This window comes from Molothrus aeneus, chromosome 6, assembly GCF_037042795.1.
Source record: "Molothrus aeneus isolate 106 chromosome 6, BPBGC_Maene_1.0, whole genome shotgun sequence".
NCBI lineage: Eukaryota > Metazoa > Chordata > Aves > Passeriformes > Icteridae > Molothrus > Molothrus aeneus.
The window spans coordinates 42,363,480-42,386,119 of NC_089651.1; the positions used below are offsets into that span (position 1 = coordinate 42,363,480).

Here is a 22,640-nt window from a genome sequence, read left to right on the forward strand (position 1 = left end):
AGCCCAAACTCCTGTGCCATATGCTGCCAGTGCTGTCCTCCATCTGCCTGAAGAGACAAACAGCCATAGTAGTTGGCCACAGACATCCATCACCCTTATTGCTCCTTCAGTTTGTATTTTATAACATCAGCCTGTTGCAAGTTGTCTCTCCCAATCAACTTGTCAGATGGCTAAATTGTCTAGGAAGGAGAAAATATGGAGAGTTGGGGCTATGGTCATATCATTGCAAAAAGATAAGGCCCATCTTAATCTTATTCCCCTAAACAAAATGGCAGTTCTTTAAATTTGATTTTTAAAGGCTATGTTATTTTGTGCTGAACATACAGTATCAAACTAAATCCTTTTTCAGATCTGGGTTCTCTGTAGGGCTTTCTCCTGAGTAGAAATGTCAGAGCTTGACCTAATAATTTTGGCAGCCTGCTGACAAAATAATGAATGAACAGAGGAACTCTGTTCTTGCACTTGGGTAATATTTACTGAGTGTTGCTAAATCACAAAGTGCTGGAAAAAAGCAAGAAAACTTTTCCTTCCAGTATGTAAGCATAAACTGTATAGTCTAAATCACAACAGTCCTGTATCTCTTAAATTCCTTTGGCTGCTCCAGTTTATTCACAAAAATTCTTTGATCAAGGAATGGACATGTTAGGGCTGTTTTTGTACTGGTCTTACCTCCCATACTCTGAGATTCCTTTACCTCAGTGTTCCTAATGGTAGCTAAACTGATTTCTGAATAAAGGGTGTCTCTAAAGGTAGTCTTTGTCCCTTCATGCAGGCCTGATGAAACCTAGCTTCTTCCATGGAAACTAATGTGAATAAGTGAGTGGCCACAGGGACAAGGGAGGCTGAGTAATGGAATGCATCCTTATGTTAAGTTCTTTTGTGTTTCTCTCCTACTGATTTCAAAGTGTTGTAGAACATAGAGGACACTCATCCTCTAAGCACTGCTGGTATTACATGAGGATTAAGATCTCAGCACAGTCCTAAAACAGGGGTTTCCTTTGCTACATTGGCTGTCCTTTTACATCTCATAACCTTTTTTCTAGAAAGTACAGAGAAGCTATCAGGAAGAAGTATGGAAGCTGAAATTGTGGCATTAGCCTTTTCCTTACTCACTACTCCACACACCTGTGCAAAAAAAGTCAGTACTGGAAGTACTTCAGCTTTTTTTGTTACATCCATTCCAAATAATTGAGTTTCAATTTGACATCAGCAGTTCTGTTTTAACTAACATAGTACAAACTTGACAAGGGGCTCAGCTGATACCCCTTTGCCAAAAAATAAGCGAGTTCTGCAACACAAAATAAATATGCAAATAGAAAAGTTGTATTTTTTTCCCAGCTGCCTAGCTTGATTTAATAAAATTCTCATCTTTGTAGGAAAAGTCAGTCTTGATGTGAGGTGCTTTTTTCAACAAGTTTCAGATGCAGCCTTTTGACCTATTTAGTAGTTAGTGCATCCTATGTGTTTGTAAAACATGGGTGTTTGAAGTGTTCCTTGGTAGCAAAGTTAAGGTAATGTAAATTGCTAGGTAGTGGTTTAAGAATGAAAGGACATTTCAGTTATTTGCTCTTTTCCTGTAACTTCTTGTTCCTGCAAAATTTTGTCGAGTCATTTATCTTTATCTCTGCTTTCCAGCATGCTCCAAATGGTACTGATGGCCTCCTTTGTGAGCTGTGTCTTCAAACCACTGTTCTCCTCTTTTTCCATCTCTGTCTAATATTCCACTATTTCTTATCTATCAGTGTTCTGTCATACCATCTGTAGAGTATTAAATTATTTTGAGTAATTAGAGTATTTTCATTAGAAATATAGGTTTCTTATACTGGAATGTTCATGTATTTTTAATGTACTGCTTCCATTAAAAATCTTAGGAAACCTCTTTGATTCAGGATTAGGAAGGCCTCAGCTGGAATCCAGCCACATCTCAAAAGCCACACATTATACGACAAAAATCTACCATTTTAAGAAAACAAGCTTTGAAAAACTAGAAATAAGCTGTTATTGAATCTAGGTACTGTTTGTGTTTGCAAAACCTCACATTTCCTTCTTTTTCTTGTTGGATTGGAGAGACCTAGTGAACCTTAGTTGAACTTCTTGCTTGTCTCATAAAGAAGACTACTTTGGTTACAATAGGCTGTTGATATTACACAGTTTATGGAATCTGTTCATAGATTCCAAAAGGAACATAGAATATAGGCCCTGGATGCATTAAATTCTATTAGAATTCTATTCTATTAAAATTCTGTAAAGAAAACACTAAAAAAGGAAAGTGCAGTAGTATGTAGTGCTTAGTCATATAATACATGCAAATACCTATTTTTGGACCACTCTGAAACTCTAGGATATTATTTATGATTAAGAGAAGAGAGTTTGCAAAAAAATATACTCTAGGCAAGACCAATTTTAAATAGATTAAGTCTGTCCAAAGCCTCTTAACCCCTTGCACTTCTACAGCTATTGCACTTGGGTTAATTGGATGGTTGCAAGTTGGTATTTGTGATCACCTTTCCTGTCAGAATGCAGTGTCCTTTTTTAATGCCATCTTCTTGACAAATACTCACTTTTCTGTTGGTTTTGGGTTGAGAGAGACAGCTCTGATTGCTGTTACTGAGTAATATATGCTGTACCTTCAGCTTACTGACATCTCACAATTGTACCCATGCTTTTGATAAGAAAGTCTAGTAGTTAAGGTACATGGTTTATTCCACGTGGCCTGTAGGTATCAGATCTTTATCTCCATATTTTGTGTATGTATTGGGTTTGCATGGCAGGGATTTGGTGTCTTCTGTAAGAAGCTGTCGGAGCCAAAGCCAGCCAACTCCAAGAGTAGGACCTGCTGGTGGCCAAGGCCATCCATGACAGTGGTATAACCTCTGTGAAAACATAGTTAAAAAGGGGGAAAAAGTTGCTGAGCAGGAGCAATGGCAGTGGGATAGAGCCCATGGTGAAGCCCATGGTGCTGCAGGCAGCAGGGAGAGAGTAGAGTGTTCGAGAGTAAAGTCCTGAGAGGAGGGAGAATCAAAGAGAAGGTGTTTTTAAGATTTATTTCTCATTATCCTACTCTGATTTGGTTGGTAATAAATTAAACTAATTTCCCTAAGCTGAGACTGTTTTGACGGTGACAGCGACTCATGAGTGATCTCTCCCTGCCCTTATCTCAATTCATGAGCCTTTCATTTTATTTCTTCTCATTGTCCTGCTGAGCTGGAGAAGTGATAGAGAGGCTTTGATGAGTGTCTGGTGTCCAGCAAGGTTCAAACCACTGGAGTGTGACTGCCACTTTAGCTTCTGCCAGCACAAATTGTTGGCAATGTTACCCAGTGGATTGAAACCCCAGGGGAGATGTTGTGAGATGGATGGGCATATTTTCTCGTGGAAGATCCCTGCTTTGGAGCAAGTTCCTTGTTCTTGTGCCCTCCTAAAATGTGACTTGCTACTGCAGTCATTTCTTTATTGAGTGGATGTGACATTTTAGCAGCTGATCATGTTTTTGTCTGAAGAGTGAGTTGCAGAGCAGCTCTTAGAAAGGTAAAGGCCTACTTTTAATTGGTGAACTTCTATAATTCTGGAAGAGTGCAGCAGCTTAAGCATACTTCAAGTTTAAAATGCAGCACACAATATGAATTGGTTGTCTTCTCTGGGAAAATTGAAGCTTGTGTCAACATTCAGAATGGTTCCTCTTTCTGACCTAGTGCAGAATCATATCTAAAAGGTATAATTTCACAAAACTTTTCAGAAGGCACTGTCGGAATATTTAATCCTAATTATAGTTGGAGTTCACACCATCAGATAGGGCATATTTTTGTGATGTGTATTTTAGTCTGTGAGAACAGATTAGTCATCTGAATAATGTATTTGCTAGTGAACCAATAGACAGGTGTCACCTCTTTAATCTGTTTTGCATTCTGTTTCCCTAGGAAATTCCCCTTTTCAGCATGCTGCTAATTTCTGTTTCTCTACTTGCAGTATGATACCTCTAGATGACTGGGGTTTAGCAGCCTCGTGGCTGGAGTTTCACCAGCTGTGTAATAACAATTGTTTTTCGGAAATTGTGTGGCCTAAACACACCTGCATGTGTTTCTTGAAACATTTTACTGCCTGTTAATTGGCTGGAAGTGTACTGGTGCTATCCCAGGTAATAGGAATAAAGATTTAATTGGGCACTGCATCCTAGGCACTGAATGGCAAGGAAGGAAGCCTCCCTTTTAAGACTGCTGAATACCACTGATTACTGGGCTTGGCAGGTGTCAGAGCAACTAGATGTGCTACAGCATTCCCCAGATTTTGAGGAAATGGGTTTAGAGTAAGCTTAGTACAAGCCTTATCATGGTAATGATGATAATGTAAAGCAGGATACCCTGCTTGATATTAATTAACTGTACTGCAACAACATCTGGAGGCCCCACTGGATACCACGACTCCACTGGGGCAGATAACATACAAATATACTGTTTGATAAGCTTTTTGATAATGTGGCTTCACATTATAAAAAGGCAAACTGGAGAGAGAGGAATTAAAGTGGCTTTTTCAAGGTACAGCAGACCAGCAGTAAAAGCAAAAATCTTTTCTTTCAACCCTGTACTCTATCTAACTGATCTTGATTGCCTCTGTGAGTGAGTTAAAATTTAAAGGTCTCAGTCTGTACTAATGGTATCACCTTACATGAAATATGTAAGCTTTGGGTGTAAAATTAATTCCTAAGTGTAATTCTGCTGATATTATGTATTAATGTTACCTAAACTGCTTCAGTGATGTGTAAAGCTCTTATCTGATGCAGGGTATCTAGGCTGAAATAAACAAGCAGCTTCTACATTTCACATTTCATGTCTTTTCTTGGTGAAAATATCTTGTGTGTGTTGTTGTACATAATGAGCCACTCCTGACCCTGGTAGAACTGTCACAGAATTGAGCTTCTTGTCTTTTTTTTTTTTTTTTGAAAGACAGAAAGATGCAGGGAGACAAGGAGAGTAGGTAAAATTAAACCAAGAGAATGGCAATTTCATATCCTACTGGTAAATCTATTTCTGTAATACTGCAAAGGTGTTTGGTCAAAAAAAGTTCAAGACCAGGAGCCAGGAGTAAGATGTACTTTAGTAGCAGTGTATTGCTGTGCTACAATTTCTTGTTGTAAGGGCCATTGAAAAAGTACTATATTACCATCTGTGTCCCACATAAACCTTTTACTGGCAAAAAATGAAGAGCAGTTTGGAAAATTTGTTAAACTCTTAACAAGGAAACTGGTATCAATTTTATTTTAGCCAAATAAGGTAATGTGTCTCCAACCAAAGAGTAGAGATCATCTTTCAATACAAGGAACACTCCCAGGGAGAACTCCTGAATTTAACTGTTGATCATGGTGAATAAGCCTCAAATATGAGCCCCCATGGTAAGATTGTATAATTTCTGTAAACTAAAGTTTAAAATTTCTGGTGTCTCCACTTGAAAAAAAGGTACAAGTAAACTGAAGGAGTTTCAGGGCCATGGGGAAGGTTAAATGAATGATTGGAAAACCTGCTTTTAAGCAAGCAACTCAGAGAGCTAAGTGATTTTCTCTTATGCTCTATAAAACTAAGGAGAGAGTTTGCAGTCAAGGAAAGATGAAGCTAGAACCCTAAGTCTTTTCTTTGGCTTTTTTTTGCTCTGAGGATGGACTAAAGGCACTGTGTGTGGCTGACAGATGTTTATCTAAGCAACCTTTCCTAAACCTTCAGTGGAAAAGATTAGATTTTCATTAATATTTCCCAATTTGATTTTTTCACCACTTCTTAAAATGAACAAGAATCAGTAGCAACGTTCAAGAAAATTTTGGCTCGATCACAGACTTACAAGTCATTTGTGGCAGTATGATGCTAGGTGGTGTTTCAGTATAGTCAGTAACTGTTAAACAGTAAGGATCTGCTTTTCAGGAGGAGCTGAGCACAAGGTTATATTCATATTGCTGTATTCAATGGCTCTTGAGTCTTCCCATGAATTTGGTACTTTTTTTGCTTTAACATAATTGTCAAATCTTTTCTTAAATATTTGTAGTTCTTTGAGTTAAAAAGAGCTAATGCTGAATCATTGCTTCATGACTATATACACAGTTGTTTCAAGTGTACTACTTTTCGGAACCTTTTGTATCTCCTCTTTTTCTTTTTGTGAGGGCCTATAAAGATCTGTGTACAGTGTTCAAGAATTTAAGTCAAAGGTCCACCTTCAACTTCTATTATAAGTTTTCCTTTTGTGCACTGTTCTTTTTCATCATAATTCTTGAATTTCACTTGCTTTTTTGACCTTGTTCAACACTATGCCAATCTCATCAAAGTAGCAACTGTAATGAATCTAAGCCTTCTTTCCTGAGCTGCAAATCACAAATGTTGCTCTAAAATATATTCTGTAGTTTAAAAAGAATCAATTTAGACAAGATAAATGACCTCCTATAAAATTTTAGAGGAGAGTAGATTATAACAATTGTCCTTTTTAGCCTTATAAATTATGTATTGCTGAGAAATGCTTCTTTTAAAAACCATGCCCCCAAAGGGTAATAATTTCTATATATATATTTATCCTCTGTGTGTGTGTGATTCTTTCTGATAAATAAGTTTTAACTGGCATTGAGTAGATCTGGTCAAGCACCTTAAAGAAGCAATAACAGTATATAACAAAAAATTACCTACTGCTCCTTATAACAGCCCTTAAAAATCAAACAAAATTACTGAACCTGTGTATTTCCTTTCCCCTTAAAATTTTTCCTTGTTTCAAGATAACTGTAAAGTGTTGGTACCCTGATCAAAAAACTTCCAAGTCAGGAGAGCTTCAATACCTGTCATTTCTCCCAGAGCATTTGCTAGTTTTGTTGATCATCATATCTGCCAGGGTGGCAATTCTGATTCTTGAGTGTTCTTCCCCTGCTGTCACTGTTGGATAAAGGCAGACTTTGTTCAGTAAACTCTCCCTCTACCCAGGCCTGGAGTTTTTTACATATTGAATACTGATTTCAGACTTACCTCCCAGTGATATTAAAAAGAGTAATGAATATGGCCAGCCAGACAACAGTAGAGCTAACTGCCTTATATATACTCTGTGCTGAATACAGGTTCTAATACTTGCCCTTCTAAAATCCATTGGCACACGTGTCCCAGAAAGATCTGTCCAGCCATGCGTTCAGTCCTAGCTGCAGCCCAGAAGGGCCTCTAAGGACAATGCTGGTTTTTACTGCCTTTCTAATCAGCAAGAACTTTCTGAGTTTCTGTTTACAGTGAAAGTTCACATCCAGTGATTTGTAGTTGTAGTAATAAATGGATGTCCTCTGTGGAATATGCATCTATACCTTCGGTTCTCCTGGATAACTCGCAACATTTAACACTGTTCTGCAAAGCCCCCTAAACCACAGAGAGTGAGCAATCCTTCAGAGGGACTAACATTCAGAATCAAGTTTGAGGCAGAACAAAAATAAAAAAACAACCAGGCAAACAAAACCCCAAAGGAAATCAAGCAAAGAAAGTCTTAAAGCAAGAAGTGAAAACAAAGAGGAAGAAATAAAAGTTCAATCTCTTTTTAAAAACATAGACTGCAAGTGTGAGGCACCTAAGCAGAAGACAGCCATTCCAGGAAGAGCAGTTCTCAGGGTTATAACAAAACAAAGCAATTTTCCTGAATTTAGAGGGTGGTTGAAGTGTATCTGTGTGGCATTTTTTTGGGGGGGAGGGAAAGTTTACGAAACCTTCCTACAGTGTGAAATGGCTTGTTGTATTACTAAAAAAGCTTGTATCAATTTCAAATGAGAGCAGCAAAATCAACAGTGATCTGCAGGATGGAGTAACCAGGAGTATTGTCTGCCAGGTTTGGGCTGATGTCTAGCCACGCTGGAACCAGCCAGGGTGGGAGGAGGAGGCAGTACATGCAGTAGTTGCTATTTAAATATTATGCAATAAAATGACTGTGAGAAAACACAGCCTGGGATTGTAGTCAGATTTCAGGTATGTTTTATAAATGCTTCCTTTAATTTCACATTTTGCTTCAGAAAAATAAGCAAAACTACACAAGAAGATACTGGGATAAACTCTGCTTCCACTTCCATCAGTAGGAATTGAGTTTCTTCAACAGAATTGCTATTGATTCACATTGATGCAACTGAGAGTAGAATCTGTCCTAATGCCTGGAGCTCTCTCTCGTGGTTTTTGAAATAAAATGCTTTCTGAACACAGAGAACCAATATATACTTTTAGTGTGGACAATTTAAATATTAGATTTAGAAAAAGAAAACCTAAGAGTAAAGAGCATAGTGTGTATGTGGTTGTTCATGTGTGTACCCTCTAACACTTTTGAACTGCTCATCTTACAAAATCACTGCCAACCCCATTTTAGTTTCTTCCTACCTGGTCTGCTACATAAATAGAAATGCCTTCAAAATGTAAAGGCGTGGCATGGAGAAAGCAAAGGCCTGAGAATCTTCTCATAGGACAGGCTCTGCTTCTCTTTGAATGAAGGGAAACAAATTTAAAACATACCTGCTAAAATGTAAGACCTCAGACCTGTTTTGAAGGAACAGGTTTTGAAGGAGTTGAATGTAGAAGCTGAGGAAAGCTTAGGACCTGCTCCTCTCAGATCATAGTTGCTCTCAGGGCTGAAATGTTTGGATTGGCAGTATATAATCAGTGTTTAAATGAAATATATCTGGATTTTCAGCGCTTGTAGAGCTTGGAAAGATAGGTGTCTATAACTCCTCTGTCACAGATAAAGAATCTGGTTTACAGTAAGGTAAAAGAAGAGGGTGCACAAAGTGTACCAATGCTTCAGGGCAACCAATAAATTGCTGATCTGCTGATCCAGGCTGTAGATTAGCTCTTTGTCACTTAATAATGTTGCAAATGTTTGGAAATTGTGCATATAACAAACAGTTGCCGGGAGTCTGTGCAGAGTAGACAGGTCAAGGAGAAGCATTGTACATTTTTTTTTTCAGGACTTTGTGCTTTTTTTGTTCTTTTAACTTATCTACAACCATTCCATTCTGTGATCATAATTATAGTTCTAAATTCTTAGAGACATAATGGCAGAAGTTTATCTCCAGAAGTACTGCAAGGAATGAAGTGGTAATGTGGCTTTTGAGGGCAGCAATTTTATGGGATAAATCAGCACAAGACAAATTCTTGAAAAAACTTTAAAAATCCTTTTTGGCAAATAGCCTTAAAGAAAGAAGAGAAAAAAGTAAGATAGATTGAATGCTGAGTTCACTTCATTATTTATAAGTAAAATGGTTCTCAGTTTTCTAAGACATAGTGCCAGCACTTGATGTCACTTGGAGTTTTCAAAGACATTAATTAATGGTTGCCTTTTCATGGAAACTTTTTGGGGCACTCAGTGAGTACCAATATAGAGAGGAAAAAAATTGCACTGTCTGTTAAAATTCTCTTGAAACCTTTTGGAGCACGTAACTTGTTTGCTCTGTGTGCCTCTGTATTCACCTTTTCCCTTGCTGCATAGTTATGATTTTTTTTCCTAGAGCTAAAAAATAAATGTGGTGGCTCAAATATAAACCTTTCTTTGTCACATATTTACTGGTCTAGTTAATACCTTTGTTTGGTTATGTGAAAAGAAAATCCACCAGCTGAATGTGTGGGGAAAGGAATGAAAGGCTATGTCCATCATGAAGTGTCAAACTGTAATGGTCGAACTTGTCTTTCAGATTTAGAAGGAAGGTAGGTTTTGGTAAAAGCTGTTTTTAATGAAGTATTGTAGTGCAAGAAACTGGGATTTGAAGAGATGTTGAAAATAAATTGTGGATTTGCTCCTTGTGTCCATGGTCACTGTTCTCTGCTGTAGGATTTTCTCTGAGTTTTGCTTTACTTTATTATTTTTCTTCTGCCAGGAATGCATAAACTAATTGTTAATTTTTTCATAGTGTCTGGTTCCCTGGAGATTTAAAATATCATAAGTAAACTGTATCTTGGGGTCTGTGTGTGCAGTTTGGCTTCAGTAGCCCTACATTTGACATATTGTGTTGTATTTTATTCTGGTAATTGGAACAAAACCATTTTCATGACAAGTTCCTACTCAGTCCAAATAAGAGTCTCAGAACTTGTGATTCTGCAAAAGTCAAGTCAAAGAGTCATAGGGAGCTTTGCCCAAGAGTGATCTGAAGAGAGCTGGAACAGACTGTTCACAAGAACCATGATTTTTTTTTTAGACAATTTTTTGCACTTCTTAATTGCAACGAAGTGTTACACTGCTTTTAGAAGGGCTGTCTTCTCTGGCTCTGGGAGGGGATGCCTCTTGGGATGGGGAAGGCACCAATTTGCTCATTTCCCCCCTCTCTCCATCATACTAAAGGCCACTGTCATTTTGCAGTCCTCTGCTTCCAGAATCTTATCTCTTTCCCAGTTTGCCCTCTTATCACTAGCTCTTTAAATAGGTCTTTTCCTTAAGCCCTGGGAAAGGAAATGGTGAAAGGTGCTATCTCCTTTTCCTCTGAGGAGAAATCAGAAACATTTTCTCATTCTGCAGAGATTAATTGAACTTCCCACCATCCTTTTCCCCACCTGCAAGTTTTTACCTTTGCCTCATTGAACCTGTAGGCTTGGAGGTATGCAGCTTTCACTCTGCTGAATAGCTTTTAATCCTTTCCTCTTCTATGGTGGTGGTTCTAATCTGTTCCATTAGAAAAGGTGCAGGTCTTCATCTTACCTCCTCGTGCTATGCCTTCACCAAAGTGGACTCTTCTTAGAGCAGCCACAGTTTGCCAAAGAAGCTTGGTGTGTTGATGGCAATTAAAAAGCTATATGAGAAATCATCCAGGAGGCTGATTGTAAGTTTATATCTTGCAAAACCACAATATCAGTAGCCAGGTTACCCAGTCACTATGTATTATTTGAGCCTGAGAAAAAATTAATCACAAGTTCTTTGGTAATTGCTATGCAGGTAAAGATAATTATGTGGTTGCCAGCAAAAGATTCACTAAAACAGAGTTGGGAGATCACTTACTTCATATGTCAAAGAAGTGGTAAAGCTGTGCCAGCAATGCTTTTATCTGAAATAAATCATTGTTAACTGAAACTTATTTTTTGGGATAGCATAAGAGAAGAAACGTTGGTTGTTTCCAAATGGCATCTGATTACATGCATCTGCTGGGAGCAGCAATCCACTTACCTCACAGTCCAGTGAAGAAAAGGACAATATTGCTATCTTGAAGAAAAGTCCCTTCAAAGAATAACAGTATGAATGTACATAAAACTTTCTATCCAGCATACATTTAGCACAGTCTAAAATTTACTGTTTTAATGAGAGAAAAACCAAAATGCTTACTGTTTTCAGTGCTAAGCTTCAAGTAGTTGAACCACCAGAGTTCATCACCTCTTCAGCTATAGGATTGTTTTATTTCCTTTCCTAAAACAATCCTGTAGTCTGACACCAGGAAATTTGGTGTTATGAAGAAAATGTCAAAAAAAGAGAAGGGTAGTGAAGATACAAGGAATTTGTGATGAGTACTTTGGTATGAGTAAGCTTTGAAATGTAAGGTAAAGGAATCAGAAAGACCTCTCTGAAAAATTGAAACATGATGAAACTTTCAGAAAAAGATTTTTTTAATACCAGGAGACAGAAATAAATCCAGGAGAGGAATCCAAGGTGGCCATCAAGTACAAGAGCAGAAGTTTCTTTCTTATTGCTGAGATTTGCTAATGTGAATGTAGTAAAGTTAGGGTAACAGCCCTGAAGAATGGGATCCTCTGCCCTCTAAGCAGATATGTAAGGTAGTAAATGGAACAGAATTGTCCTGTGACTCATTATTATACCTCAGTTTTTTTCAAGAAAAATGTATTTGCATAGAAGATGGCCATTTACTCTCTGTTGTTTCAATTTTATAGTATGCATAGCTAGCAAATATATTGACTTCCTATGTGATACATTTTAGTTCTGCCTGTCCGTACCAGTTTTGTATATGTGCAGTGCACTTAATATGCCTTCATAATTGTTGACACTAGCATATTATGCCTCTCCTTACTAAGTGCTTGAAGATGCATTGCTCTTAATTGTACAGTGATGAGAATTTCTGTTGCTGTTTAAATCAGTAATATTAAATGCATATATCTGATCAGAGTATACTCTGGGTGTGTATTTTGCAACCTAAAGTCATTAAATATGGTCATTATTTGGAGTCACCTGAGGGGCCCTGCAGAAGGAAGTGTTGTGGCTATTATAACAGGTTTTGCCTGCTCTTCCCTTTCAGTCAGTGACTGGTGCAAAGTTTTGGAAAAACACTGCTTTATTGGTAAGGCACTGTTTGCTCTGTGATGGAGAAAAATAAGATGGGCAGCTCCTGTCTCTTAGGTAGCTTCCCTCTGGATTTCGAAGTCAGCTAATGACACTTCTGCTCCCTTCGAGTTCCATTCATCTTCTAACTGCATTCTTCCTGCTGGATCCCACAATTATTTTTTTGGGGAGTGAGGACTGTTTGTTTCCCAAGAAGAATAACACAACGAAACAGGTGTTGAGATAACAGCCTGTCAGTGGCTGCATTTTATATAACAAGTGACTAGTAATAATCAGTAGAGATGTTGCTCAAATAACTCTTTATCCACATCTCCTGATTTTTGCTGCCTGGTTTCTCACCTGTCTTCTGTGATTTTTTATGGGAACAAATGAGTCACTGTCTTCGGGTGAATGCTGTAAAGAACAGTGTGAAAGAAAGTGTTTGCATTGAAGCAGAACCAATGAAATGTGTCCTGAGGAAGCTCAAAATGACAATTCTGTGTATTCTCCAGTGCCATCTACCGGCAGAACTACCCACTAGAGACTTAGAGGCCAAGAACATTCTCCTAAGTGGCAGCAATTTTAAAACACTTGTTTCTTTTCGTCTTTCAGGAGCAAGGCAAAATTGGTGTAGTCTTCAATATTGGCACAGTGGACATCTCTATTAAAGAGGAAAGCACACCTGTAAATGATGGCAAATACCACGTGGTACGCTTTACCAGGAATGGTGGCAATGCAACACTTCAGGTTGACAGCTGGCCAGTGAATGAACACTACCCCACAGGTACATATATTTTTCTTTTTGTTCTCTTTTAGTGTATCTGTACCTATAACCTAATAGTAGTAGTAACTGGTTGCTATATAAATCTTTGTTGTTAGTAACAACTGGTTGCTATATAAATCTTTGTTGCTTCATCTTGACAATAAATTCACAAGCCTGGTGATGCATATTCTGTCTCTTGGAAAACAAACTAATGGTCCTTTACACTGGAAGAATAAGCATGCCAACTGTGTGTTATGATGTCCATAGATGATGCTATTTCAGAGGTCTCTAAGTGAATCCTGGTTCTACATAGACTTACAAAGCCATTCAATGACAAATTTGGTTTTGCTACTTGTGATATTTTCTAAATATTTGAAAAGTTTTGAACAGACTTTATGAAAAGGAGCTGTGAAATGAAAAGACTCTAGCTCCACCCCAAATATTGTCTATATAAATACAGAGTAGAAATGTAAGGAACATGGAACATAAGCAAGTATTTGAGCAGACCTTATGCTTGCCCCATAATTTTTTATCCTCTGAATTTCACTTACTCTCTTAGGTTTGCAGATACAAAGGTTAACACAGCATCTAACCAAAACTAACAACTCCTAGTTGGCTTTCTGTCAAAATGCAGCAAAAAAATTCAATATCTTTGGAAATTATCACCCTAAATCCACCAGAAATAGTGAATAACTAGCTCTTGATACACTGTCACATGTTTCATCCCACCACTGGCAAATCACAATGTCATGATACTTTGTCACAATGCTAAAAGATCAAACTTAGACCAAGTGAAAAACAGATTGCTTTGTGTGCTGCTGACAGTGTATTAAATAGCTGAGATCTGATGATGTGCATGGTTATAAAAGGAAGAATGAACACAAGGAAAGAACTCCAGTGTTAACCACATTCCTCTTATTCATATGTTGCCTAAGGTCAAGCCATGATCTTGATTTTGGATATTGAGTCTAAGAAACATTCAGTTCTTTATTTCTAGGTTGTATAGTAGTAACTCAAGACAGAAGGAGGATTTCTTGCTAGTGGTGTAGGAATTGTTCAAAAGAAACTTAAACTCAAATTATAGGAAATATCCTAACTTGAGGTTATATGCTAATTTATGTGACATTATACTAATAAATTACTTCAAGGGGATGACTTCATCTCTTCTACTCCCTCAGAAAGCACACAGGAAGGTTTTTGAATGTGAGTCATCTGTGCTATATTGCTCTCTACTACATATGTCCCTTTGTCAGTGTTTTGTGAGGTGTATGCAAAAGGATACATTTCAATTATTAACCTTATTTCTGTGAAAAAATTCTTTTTAAGAATGCCATGATGGATATGCTGTGTTAGGTCCTAGCTCTGCTATCCATTGGTTTGAGAGGAAAGGTCCAACTGAGGATCTTTCTTCTGCTCCTTTCATCAATTATTTTGTAAAATACCTCCAATCCAGTTGGCAGCCAATTACAGTCACTACAAACCCTATGAATAAATTTTCTTCTTATATTGCTTGCTGTAGTAAGTCTCTGGTGTAAAGAAACGAAATATTCAGCTCAGTGCTTTAGAGATTTTTTTTTAAAGGGAAAATAAATCACCCTGAGAGACTACCTCAGTACCTTGGGCTTCTGCCTTGGCTAAAGATATTTCTATGTTTTCATTAGAAGATGTATGGTTTTATGGAATCAGCATTAATCTTATATTCTGGGCAAGTATATAGTGTGTGCAGTTGTACCCTAAGAAAAAAGGACACCTTTATCTTCCAGACACCTTTTCCTTTCTGTGCACGTATTTCAATTTTTGTCTGTTTGTAGATGATGAATTTTTCAGCCTGTCCCTGTGAAAATAAGTCTTATGGGACTATACTTGGTGTGTGCAGGTTAATCCCTTACTTGTTTCCTTCTTTTTTCAAACCAATATTTTAGCCAAATTAAAAAAAGAAAAGACAAAAATCAAAAAACCAGAAGATAATACATTACTGTGGGAAAAGCCCAAGCAAACCAACAAACAAAAAAAAACCCAAGGGTGGAGGGCAATGTTCCAGCCCTCCCAAAGGAAAGGACTGTGGCTTGATGTCAATTCATGTTAAATACCAGAATATCCAAATAATAGAGTGGCATTATGAATGCCAAAGATTCAGAAAAGATTCAATGAACCAATTATTACAGGAAGCCAATACTTATTAGTCCCATTTTCTGTGCAGACAATGGTTTAAAAAAAAGATTGAACAGGAGCTTTTAAAATTAATTACTTGCTGTCTTTCACAAACCAAACTTGCACTGTTGTTTTTGATCTCACTGCAAGACCAAACCTGTGTTCAGCAGAGATTCAGTTCTGTAAAGGCTTTGTGGTTGGATGGACCCAGGCTAATCCAGGGCATTTCAACTGAAACCTGCTGAAAATTTAAATTCATATCAAACTTGAGTGATAGTAGCTGAGTAATCCCCTATGTTTCACATAGCATCATGTCAATTCTGGAAGCACAGTTATTGGTAGTGTTTATAAAATGGTGTATGTGTAGACCATGCTTGCTTGGGCACACTGTGTTGTCTGTAAAATGAACAATTTCATGTGCACTTGGTTTTTCACACAGTGCTATACCCTAATGTTTACTAATTTTATAAACTATCTAATGTTTCTTCTTTGTCATCACACATGGTGCAATCTTCAGTCAGGGCTGCATTCTGAATGGCATTTCCATGCTCCTCTATGAGTTTTATTACTTGTGGAAGGATTATACATTAGACTCATAATTACTTGCTCAATGAAAAGTACAAATAAAAGTTGGATATTCATTAAATGAGAAAAGTGAGAGAATATTGGCTTTCCTTAAAATACAGTCTTTAGTTAAATTGAAATTAACTGAAACTAGCCCAATGGGACCAAAAGGCTCCAAAGCTGTATTTTTACAACTTCAAATAAAAGACAAGGAAAATAGAATGACAGCAAACTTACAACTCAGGCAATGACATTTTGGGTTTTATAGCATCTGATTGCATTCCAGTCACCTGCAGCATGAACTTTGTACTTTCTTGTAAGGAAAAGGGTTAGAGAAAAATGGTAAAGGAGAGAATTAACTTGGAGCTAAAGTTGGCTTTGTGACTGAAATAATCCAAATTGCTAGGGATGGTCTCTCATCTTTAGTACCATCTCAAGGTACCAGAGTTTCTGTTACCGGACAGTAAGACAGAACAGTGGCCCAGTATGGTATGCGAGTGGCCCAGTATGCGAGACAAAGCTCCTGAGAATTGGGAGATATCAAAGAAGTAGTATTAGCACAGAGGCTGCTGGCTGTAATTCAGCTGTTGTGGTTCAGCCAAAACCATTGAACTGTTTGTGATTTATTTGCATTAGTTTTGCTCTTTCTCCTCTCTCTCAAGAACACAATAAGGAGATGGGCTTCTTCCATAGGCTGTACTGATAGCCAGTTTCTTAATGCTTGATTCATTAAGCTGGTTATCACAATGTGATAGAATTTTTCTTGGTCAGGGTACAAAACTTTTGCTGTAGCCTAAAGTACAGTTGTCTATGACTTCCTTCTGTTGTCTCTCATGCTTTCATCCTTTTAAGTATCTCCCAGAAAACAGGTTGTGCTTGGTCATTGTTATTTTCCTGCTTTTATGTTCCTGGAGAAAGCCTTCTCTATATCCAAATAAATTGTTTAATTATGAAATTTGAGTAATTTTGGACCCAGACTTCAGGAAGAGGAAGTATCTGACATGTTTTTGTTTTGATTAAAATGAAACCCATCAAATTTGAGACAGCTTACAGAAATTTTCAGAACAGTTAGAAATAAATCTTCAATTTTTACACAGGACTAGGATACCTCAGTCCTTAAGTTTTCATTATTTCTTAAGCAGGATGGGGGTTTTTTACTCAGTTCACTGTCTTTTCCTTGCAAAGAAATACTCTGTGTGATGCCAGATTTGTAGTGTATGTCAAAACAAGCCTGACATTCCTGTTTGTTCATCCAGGCACAAACTACATATTCTACAGTAGGAAAAAAAACCAAAACAAAACAAAAAACAAACAAACAAAAAACAAACAAACAAACAAACAAAAAAAAACAAGGTGAAGACAAGCTGTTAAGTAAGAGTATCCAGTATAAAAAAATAAAATCTTATTATCTTATTGAAGTAATTTTTTAAAGGAGAGGATTAAAGGAAAGAAGGCAACAGGTAGGAAGGAGCTGTCATTTAAAGAAATGCATGATCCAGCAAAACAAGTGTAGCCTGGATTTTTTAATGCATTTTAGAAACAAGAATTAAGACAGTATTAAACAACTGGATTATTACCAGGGTTCATTATTTCATCCATACAGTACACATTTTTATATTTTTCCCCTTTATCATTCTCGAGTTATCTCTCACTCTTCTTGTGCTAGTCTTTGCCCTTTCAAATTACATTATTCTGCAGGTTTTTTGCTATGGATAAAAGAAAAAAATAGTTCATCCTCTATGTCCCTACTTTATTTGATCTCTGAAGTACATTTCTGAGATGAAATTGCATTTCTGGGAAAGCTGGACTGTTAGCTCTTGGCAGCAGAACTGACTGCTCTGGCCAGATAAGTACATACCTACAAAACAAAAAGCTGATTCTGAGACCATGGTGTCTGTGCTGGGATTTTCTTTCAGTGTAGTTCCAGTTCCAAGGATTGAATGTTCCTGAACTGTTGGGCATATCTTTTTTTTTTTTTTCATTTGGAAGCAATCCAATTTGAACTGCATCTTTGTTAGTCTACGTGAGACAAAGTCTTTGTGTAAAACAATAAGCTTTCTAAAAGCAGGTCAAAGTGATAGTGGTTTAGATTCTGCTACCTACCCTGCCTTGCTAAAATGTATTTCTTCATTTTCTAGGTGGAAAGATCTGAAGTAGCTAGATTTGTGCCCCTCATTTTATCTAAGATAGGGAAGAAAACCGGCTGAGTTCTTTCTTGCTTTTTTCAATAATTTTTCTAGCTAACTGAAGGAATAGTGAAAGATGCTAGCAACAGGACTCCTCTCAATTATCTAGCAAGGGTCTTGGTGTCTGGGAGAGCCCTGCTGACTGGAACGTAGCCACTGCTATTCCAGGCTATAAGAAGGGTGTGAGAAAAAATACAGGGAGCTACAGACATGTTAGTCTAAACTCAGCTCCAGGAAAAATTATGAAGATTATACTGAATGCTATTGAAAGGTATTTGAAGAATAATGCAGTCATAAAGCACACTCAACATGGGTTCACAAGGGGAATGTTCCATTGTAACTAATTTTATGTCTTTCTATTGTCTTTCTATCTGCCTTATGGATGAAGGGAAGGCAGTGGATGTAGTTTTTCCTGGATTTTAGTAATGCTTTTGATACCATTCCTCACAGCACCATTCCAGACAAGTTGCCCAGCTGTGGGATGAGCTGTGCACAGTGCACTGGGTGAGGAACTGGCTGAACTGCAGAGCTCATAGGGCTGTGGTGGATGGGGCTGCATCTGCCTGGCAGCTGGTCACCAGAGCTGCTCCTCAGGGTTCAGTTCTAGGGACAGATCTGTTGACTATATTCATTCTTCTGTGGTAAGGTCACCTATCTCATGGACGAAGGGAAGGTAGTCGATGTAGGACGTTTGCTAGTGAGACTAAACTGGCCGGTGCTGTTGACCCCCTCAGGGGACGAAAAACCTTGCAGGGGATTCTAGCTGTATTGGGAGCATTGGACAATGATTAATGGGATAAAATTAAGCAAGAACAAATTCTGGATTCTGCACCTGGAGCAGAGTAACATTACTAGGAATTAGGAGAGGAGTGGCTGGAGATCAGCCGTGAAGAAAGGGGTCTTTCTGGAGTGCTGGTGGGCAGCAGCTCAGTGTAAGTCATATGTGGACCCTGACAGTGAAAACAGCAAACCATGTCCTGGGGAGCATAAAAACCAGCACAGACAGCCAGTCAAAAGGAGTGGTTGTCCTGTTCTATTCAGTGTTTGTGTGGTCTCACTTTTGGTAGTGTCCCATAATTTGAGTAGGATGTGAACATCCATGAAAATGTCCAGAGGACAGCAGCAAATCTGGTGACAGGGCTGGAAGGCATGTACTATGGAGAGTGGCTAAGGACTTGGGGGTCGCTGAGTTTGGAGCAAAGCAGGCTGGGGTGACAGTGCTCTTTGCAGCTTTCTGAGGGTGGAAGCAGAGACAGGTGCTGAGCTATTTTTTTTCCATGGTACTTAGTGATGGGACATGTAGGAGTGTTTCAAAGCTATTCTAGAGGAGGTTCAGAATAGATCTTAGGAAGCATTACTTTACTCACAGACTGGTCAAACAGAACCAGTTTTCTAGAGAGATTGTCACCAGGCCTAATGCCCATAAGTGTTTAAGAGGTATTTGGACACTGCCCTTAAGAACATGCTTTGACTTTTGGCCAGCCCTGATTGAGCTAGATAATTGTTGTAGCTACTTTCCAAATATTCTAGTGTAGTCTAAACTACTTGCTCACAAAGAAATAAAGAATGTCAGGTAGAGGTTATAGTTCTGTGTTCAAGTGAAAGGTGATGCAACAAAGGCTACAAGAAGAATCTCATGTCTGTCAGTTTTTATCAATTTTTCTTTCACTTTGTGATCTCTTGTCTTTGAGAAGATTTCATGAATTTGAGATATGTTTTGGACACCTGAAATTATATACTGCATCTCTATAACACAGAAAAAATAGATGTATTTTTCATTTCATCTGTTTTAACTGTAGAGAATTAATTATGGTGGTGGAAAGAACTTGAAGTATTTGTGTTTGTCTTGATAAGATTGAAAGCTTGGTTCTATCTTATTCTTCGTTTAGCAAAAGTATTCTATGACTAAAAGTATCAGAATAATTGGAATCTGGCATTTTTCAAATTGCTGTTACCCATTTGATACTTTTGCAAAGTGCTGAATATTTCTCAGTGAGATGATGTTAACCCTTCCATGCTTTGTTTGATTGTAGCAAATTAGAATACTGGTTGCAGCCTAATAAGATTCAAAATATCTCAAACTTTTTTTTTTCCATAAATACCCACCCAAACCTATTGTAGGTACTTTAAAAATGGAGTAATACAGTAGGAGAACTTAAGCCAGCATCAGAGATTTTACGGGAATTGTGAGGTGGGAAAACTGAAGCATGAGGCTGTTTCAGCAAGAGCAGACTGAATACTGACTGAATACTGCTAATGTGTGATGGAAAGGGCATTTTATAAAAGAGGAACCTGAAGTTGGCTTAAGTAGTAAGTTTTGCATGGCACTGCACAATTCATGATGGGTACTATTGTAAATTTCTGTGAAAAACAAAAAAGCAGATTTCTTTTCCAGAGATGTGGATATCCACAGATCCAGCTATCTTCAAATGCAGTGTTGGTTCTCAGTATCTCTAAAAATGCTTCTACCCATCTCTACAAATAAAATTCCATGAGTTTTAAACAACCGTGAATATTGAACAAGAATTCATAAACTGCTTTAAAACAGGTCATTTATTGTCCTACTCAAGCCATCAATGAGATCCATTTCCCACCTCATCCCTCTACTGAAAGGATTCTGAGGACTCTTCTCTTCTCTTCTCTTCTCTTCTCTTCTCTTCTCTTCTCTTCTCTTCTCTTCTCTTCTCTTCTCTTCTCTTCTCTTCTCTTCTCTTCTCTTCTCTTCTCTTCTCTTCTCTTCTCTTCTCTTCTATTCTTTTAGGCTTTATTTAGTTTTTATCGACAACATTTTCTTTCTCTCCCTCTGTGATTTCCCAGCCATGAGATAAATAGCCTTGTATCTTACAAGCTAAATACAATTACTGCTATCAAAACTGGAGTCTTTCTCTCCCTGTAAATGTCTCTTGGAAGCTGATAAGCTGTTCAAAGCAAACTGCAGGCTTCTGCCTAATCCTGAGATTAAACATAACCACCCAGAAGACAGCAAGAGATAATTGAGGAGGGGGGCTGGGGAAGGCAGGCAGGAGAGGAAGAGAGAAGGAGAAAATGAGATCCTCTCCTGAGATATTAAGAGGACATACAGAAGGCTCAAGGTTATTTGTAAAGGAATTATACAAAACACACAAGAGCTTGTTATGATGAGGAATTTCCTCAGAAAATGCAGTGATTGTTGTAGTTGTTAAAGACAAAATTTAGCAAGGATTTGTTTGATGTAATGCATACAGGGCAGCTCCCACTCATGATTGCTGATTTTTATACATTATCCCCATCTTGTCTTGGAAACAGAAGGTCTCACAAGATTGTGTCCAGATTCTTTGTGCATGCAAGAGTTCATCTCACTGACTTTATTACTGAACATGGGGAGACAGTAGATTTCCCAAGACAGAAGCAGGGGACTGAGCTGACTTCTCTGTGCTCTGTTTTGGTACCTGCTGACCAACCTAGAAAATAAGAGTGCCTTAACTGTGGAGAAATAGTGTGTGATATTTGTATTAGTCTTCACTTACATAGGCATAATTACTGGAGGTTACTAGTTTTTATGAGTCAGCCCAATACAGTTGAAAAAGTCAGCCTCATTTCAGGATATATAAGTTCTTCATGGTAGGTTTTTTTTTTAATCAGTGGCATTATATTTTTCTACTTCTGTAATTTTTTTGCGTCTTCTGTTTCTGAGAGCTTGTCTGTTTTTAACTGTTGTCAAAGGGATATTACCTCTTCCAACTTTGCTTTATTTAATTTATAATGCATTAGACAAGAAAAGGGAAGTAAGTTTAGAAGGTGTAATAGTAGCATCACTGGGGAAATCAGGAAAAGACTACATATCCTTTCTTCAGCTGACATGTGCACTGATATTGTAAATAATATACAATGCTGTGATTATTAGTTCTTGTGAGCTCAGTGATGCAAAGTCTAATGCTGATTGTGAAATTAACAAGGAAAACTCACTGAGATGTTTGAGTCACTGCAACAAGTTCTTTCTGAGTTTGTATTTATCCCTGCACAGTACCTCTACATGGCTCATATTGCACCACTTCAGTGATTTCCTTAGAGGAAATTTCTAGTTCTCTGTGCTGTTCAGAGCCTGGGTCCTCCTCCCCCAAATTCATTCTGTCTTGCAGAATGACTTTGACATGTCATTTCCTCTTTTTTCCGCCCTTCAACTCCCCACAAAAACTTTGAAACTTTGGCTTCTGCCTTCTTGTGTCCCTGTAGCAATCTTTTCCTTCCCTCAGACTTGAGGCTGTTATGATCTCCTTTTCACTTCTGAAACCTTGCTTCTGAAACCAAGGTAATAGTAAGAAGTTTGGCTGAACCCCGTTGTCTTCATGAAAATGGATCTTGTGCTGGATGACTTGGAATCATTAATGTGTTACTTGATCTGCATGCTGAAGGGATTTTTTCCTTGGTGCTACCAGATCCCACTGTAGTCTTAATATTTTCCTATCCAAATGACCTTCTGAGTGGGCAATGAGTAAGGAACAAAAGAACTGATTTTTTGATTAGCCCTGTAGGCTGAATGCGATCACCAGGGTTCTTGTCACATACTTTGTTGTGGATTTTGACTTTTCATATTGTACTCATTTTGTGGGACTTAAATGAGCTCTCAGATGCTTCCTATCAGCATGAATTGGAGACAGCATATAAAGTGCCTTTGACAGATTTACTGCATTTCATAATGAGCCTAAAACATATAAAAAGACAGGGTTAATAAAACAGAATTGGAGGAGCACATTTTGAAGGCAGTACTGCAA

At 37.9% G+C, this 22,640-nt stretch overlaps 1 protein-coding gene across 8 annotated transcripts in view; it reads left to right on the plus strand.

Moving 5' to 3' along the window:
• Positions 1–22,640, plus strand: part of NRXN3 (neurexin 3) — a 968,325-nt gene that overhangs the window by 819,935 nt on the left and 125,750 nt on the right. For all 8 annotated transcript variants that reach the window (XM_066552373.1, XM_066552369.1, XM_066552370.1 and 5 more), the window contains one exon: positions 12,838–13,009. In XM_066552373.1, the coding sequence (XP_066408470.1) occupies positions 12,838–13,009 (172 nt within the window). The remainder of the gene's footprint in view (positions 1–12,837; positions 13,010–22,640) is intronic.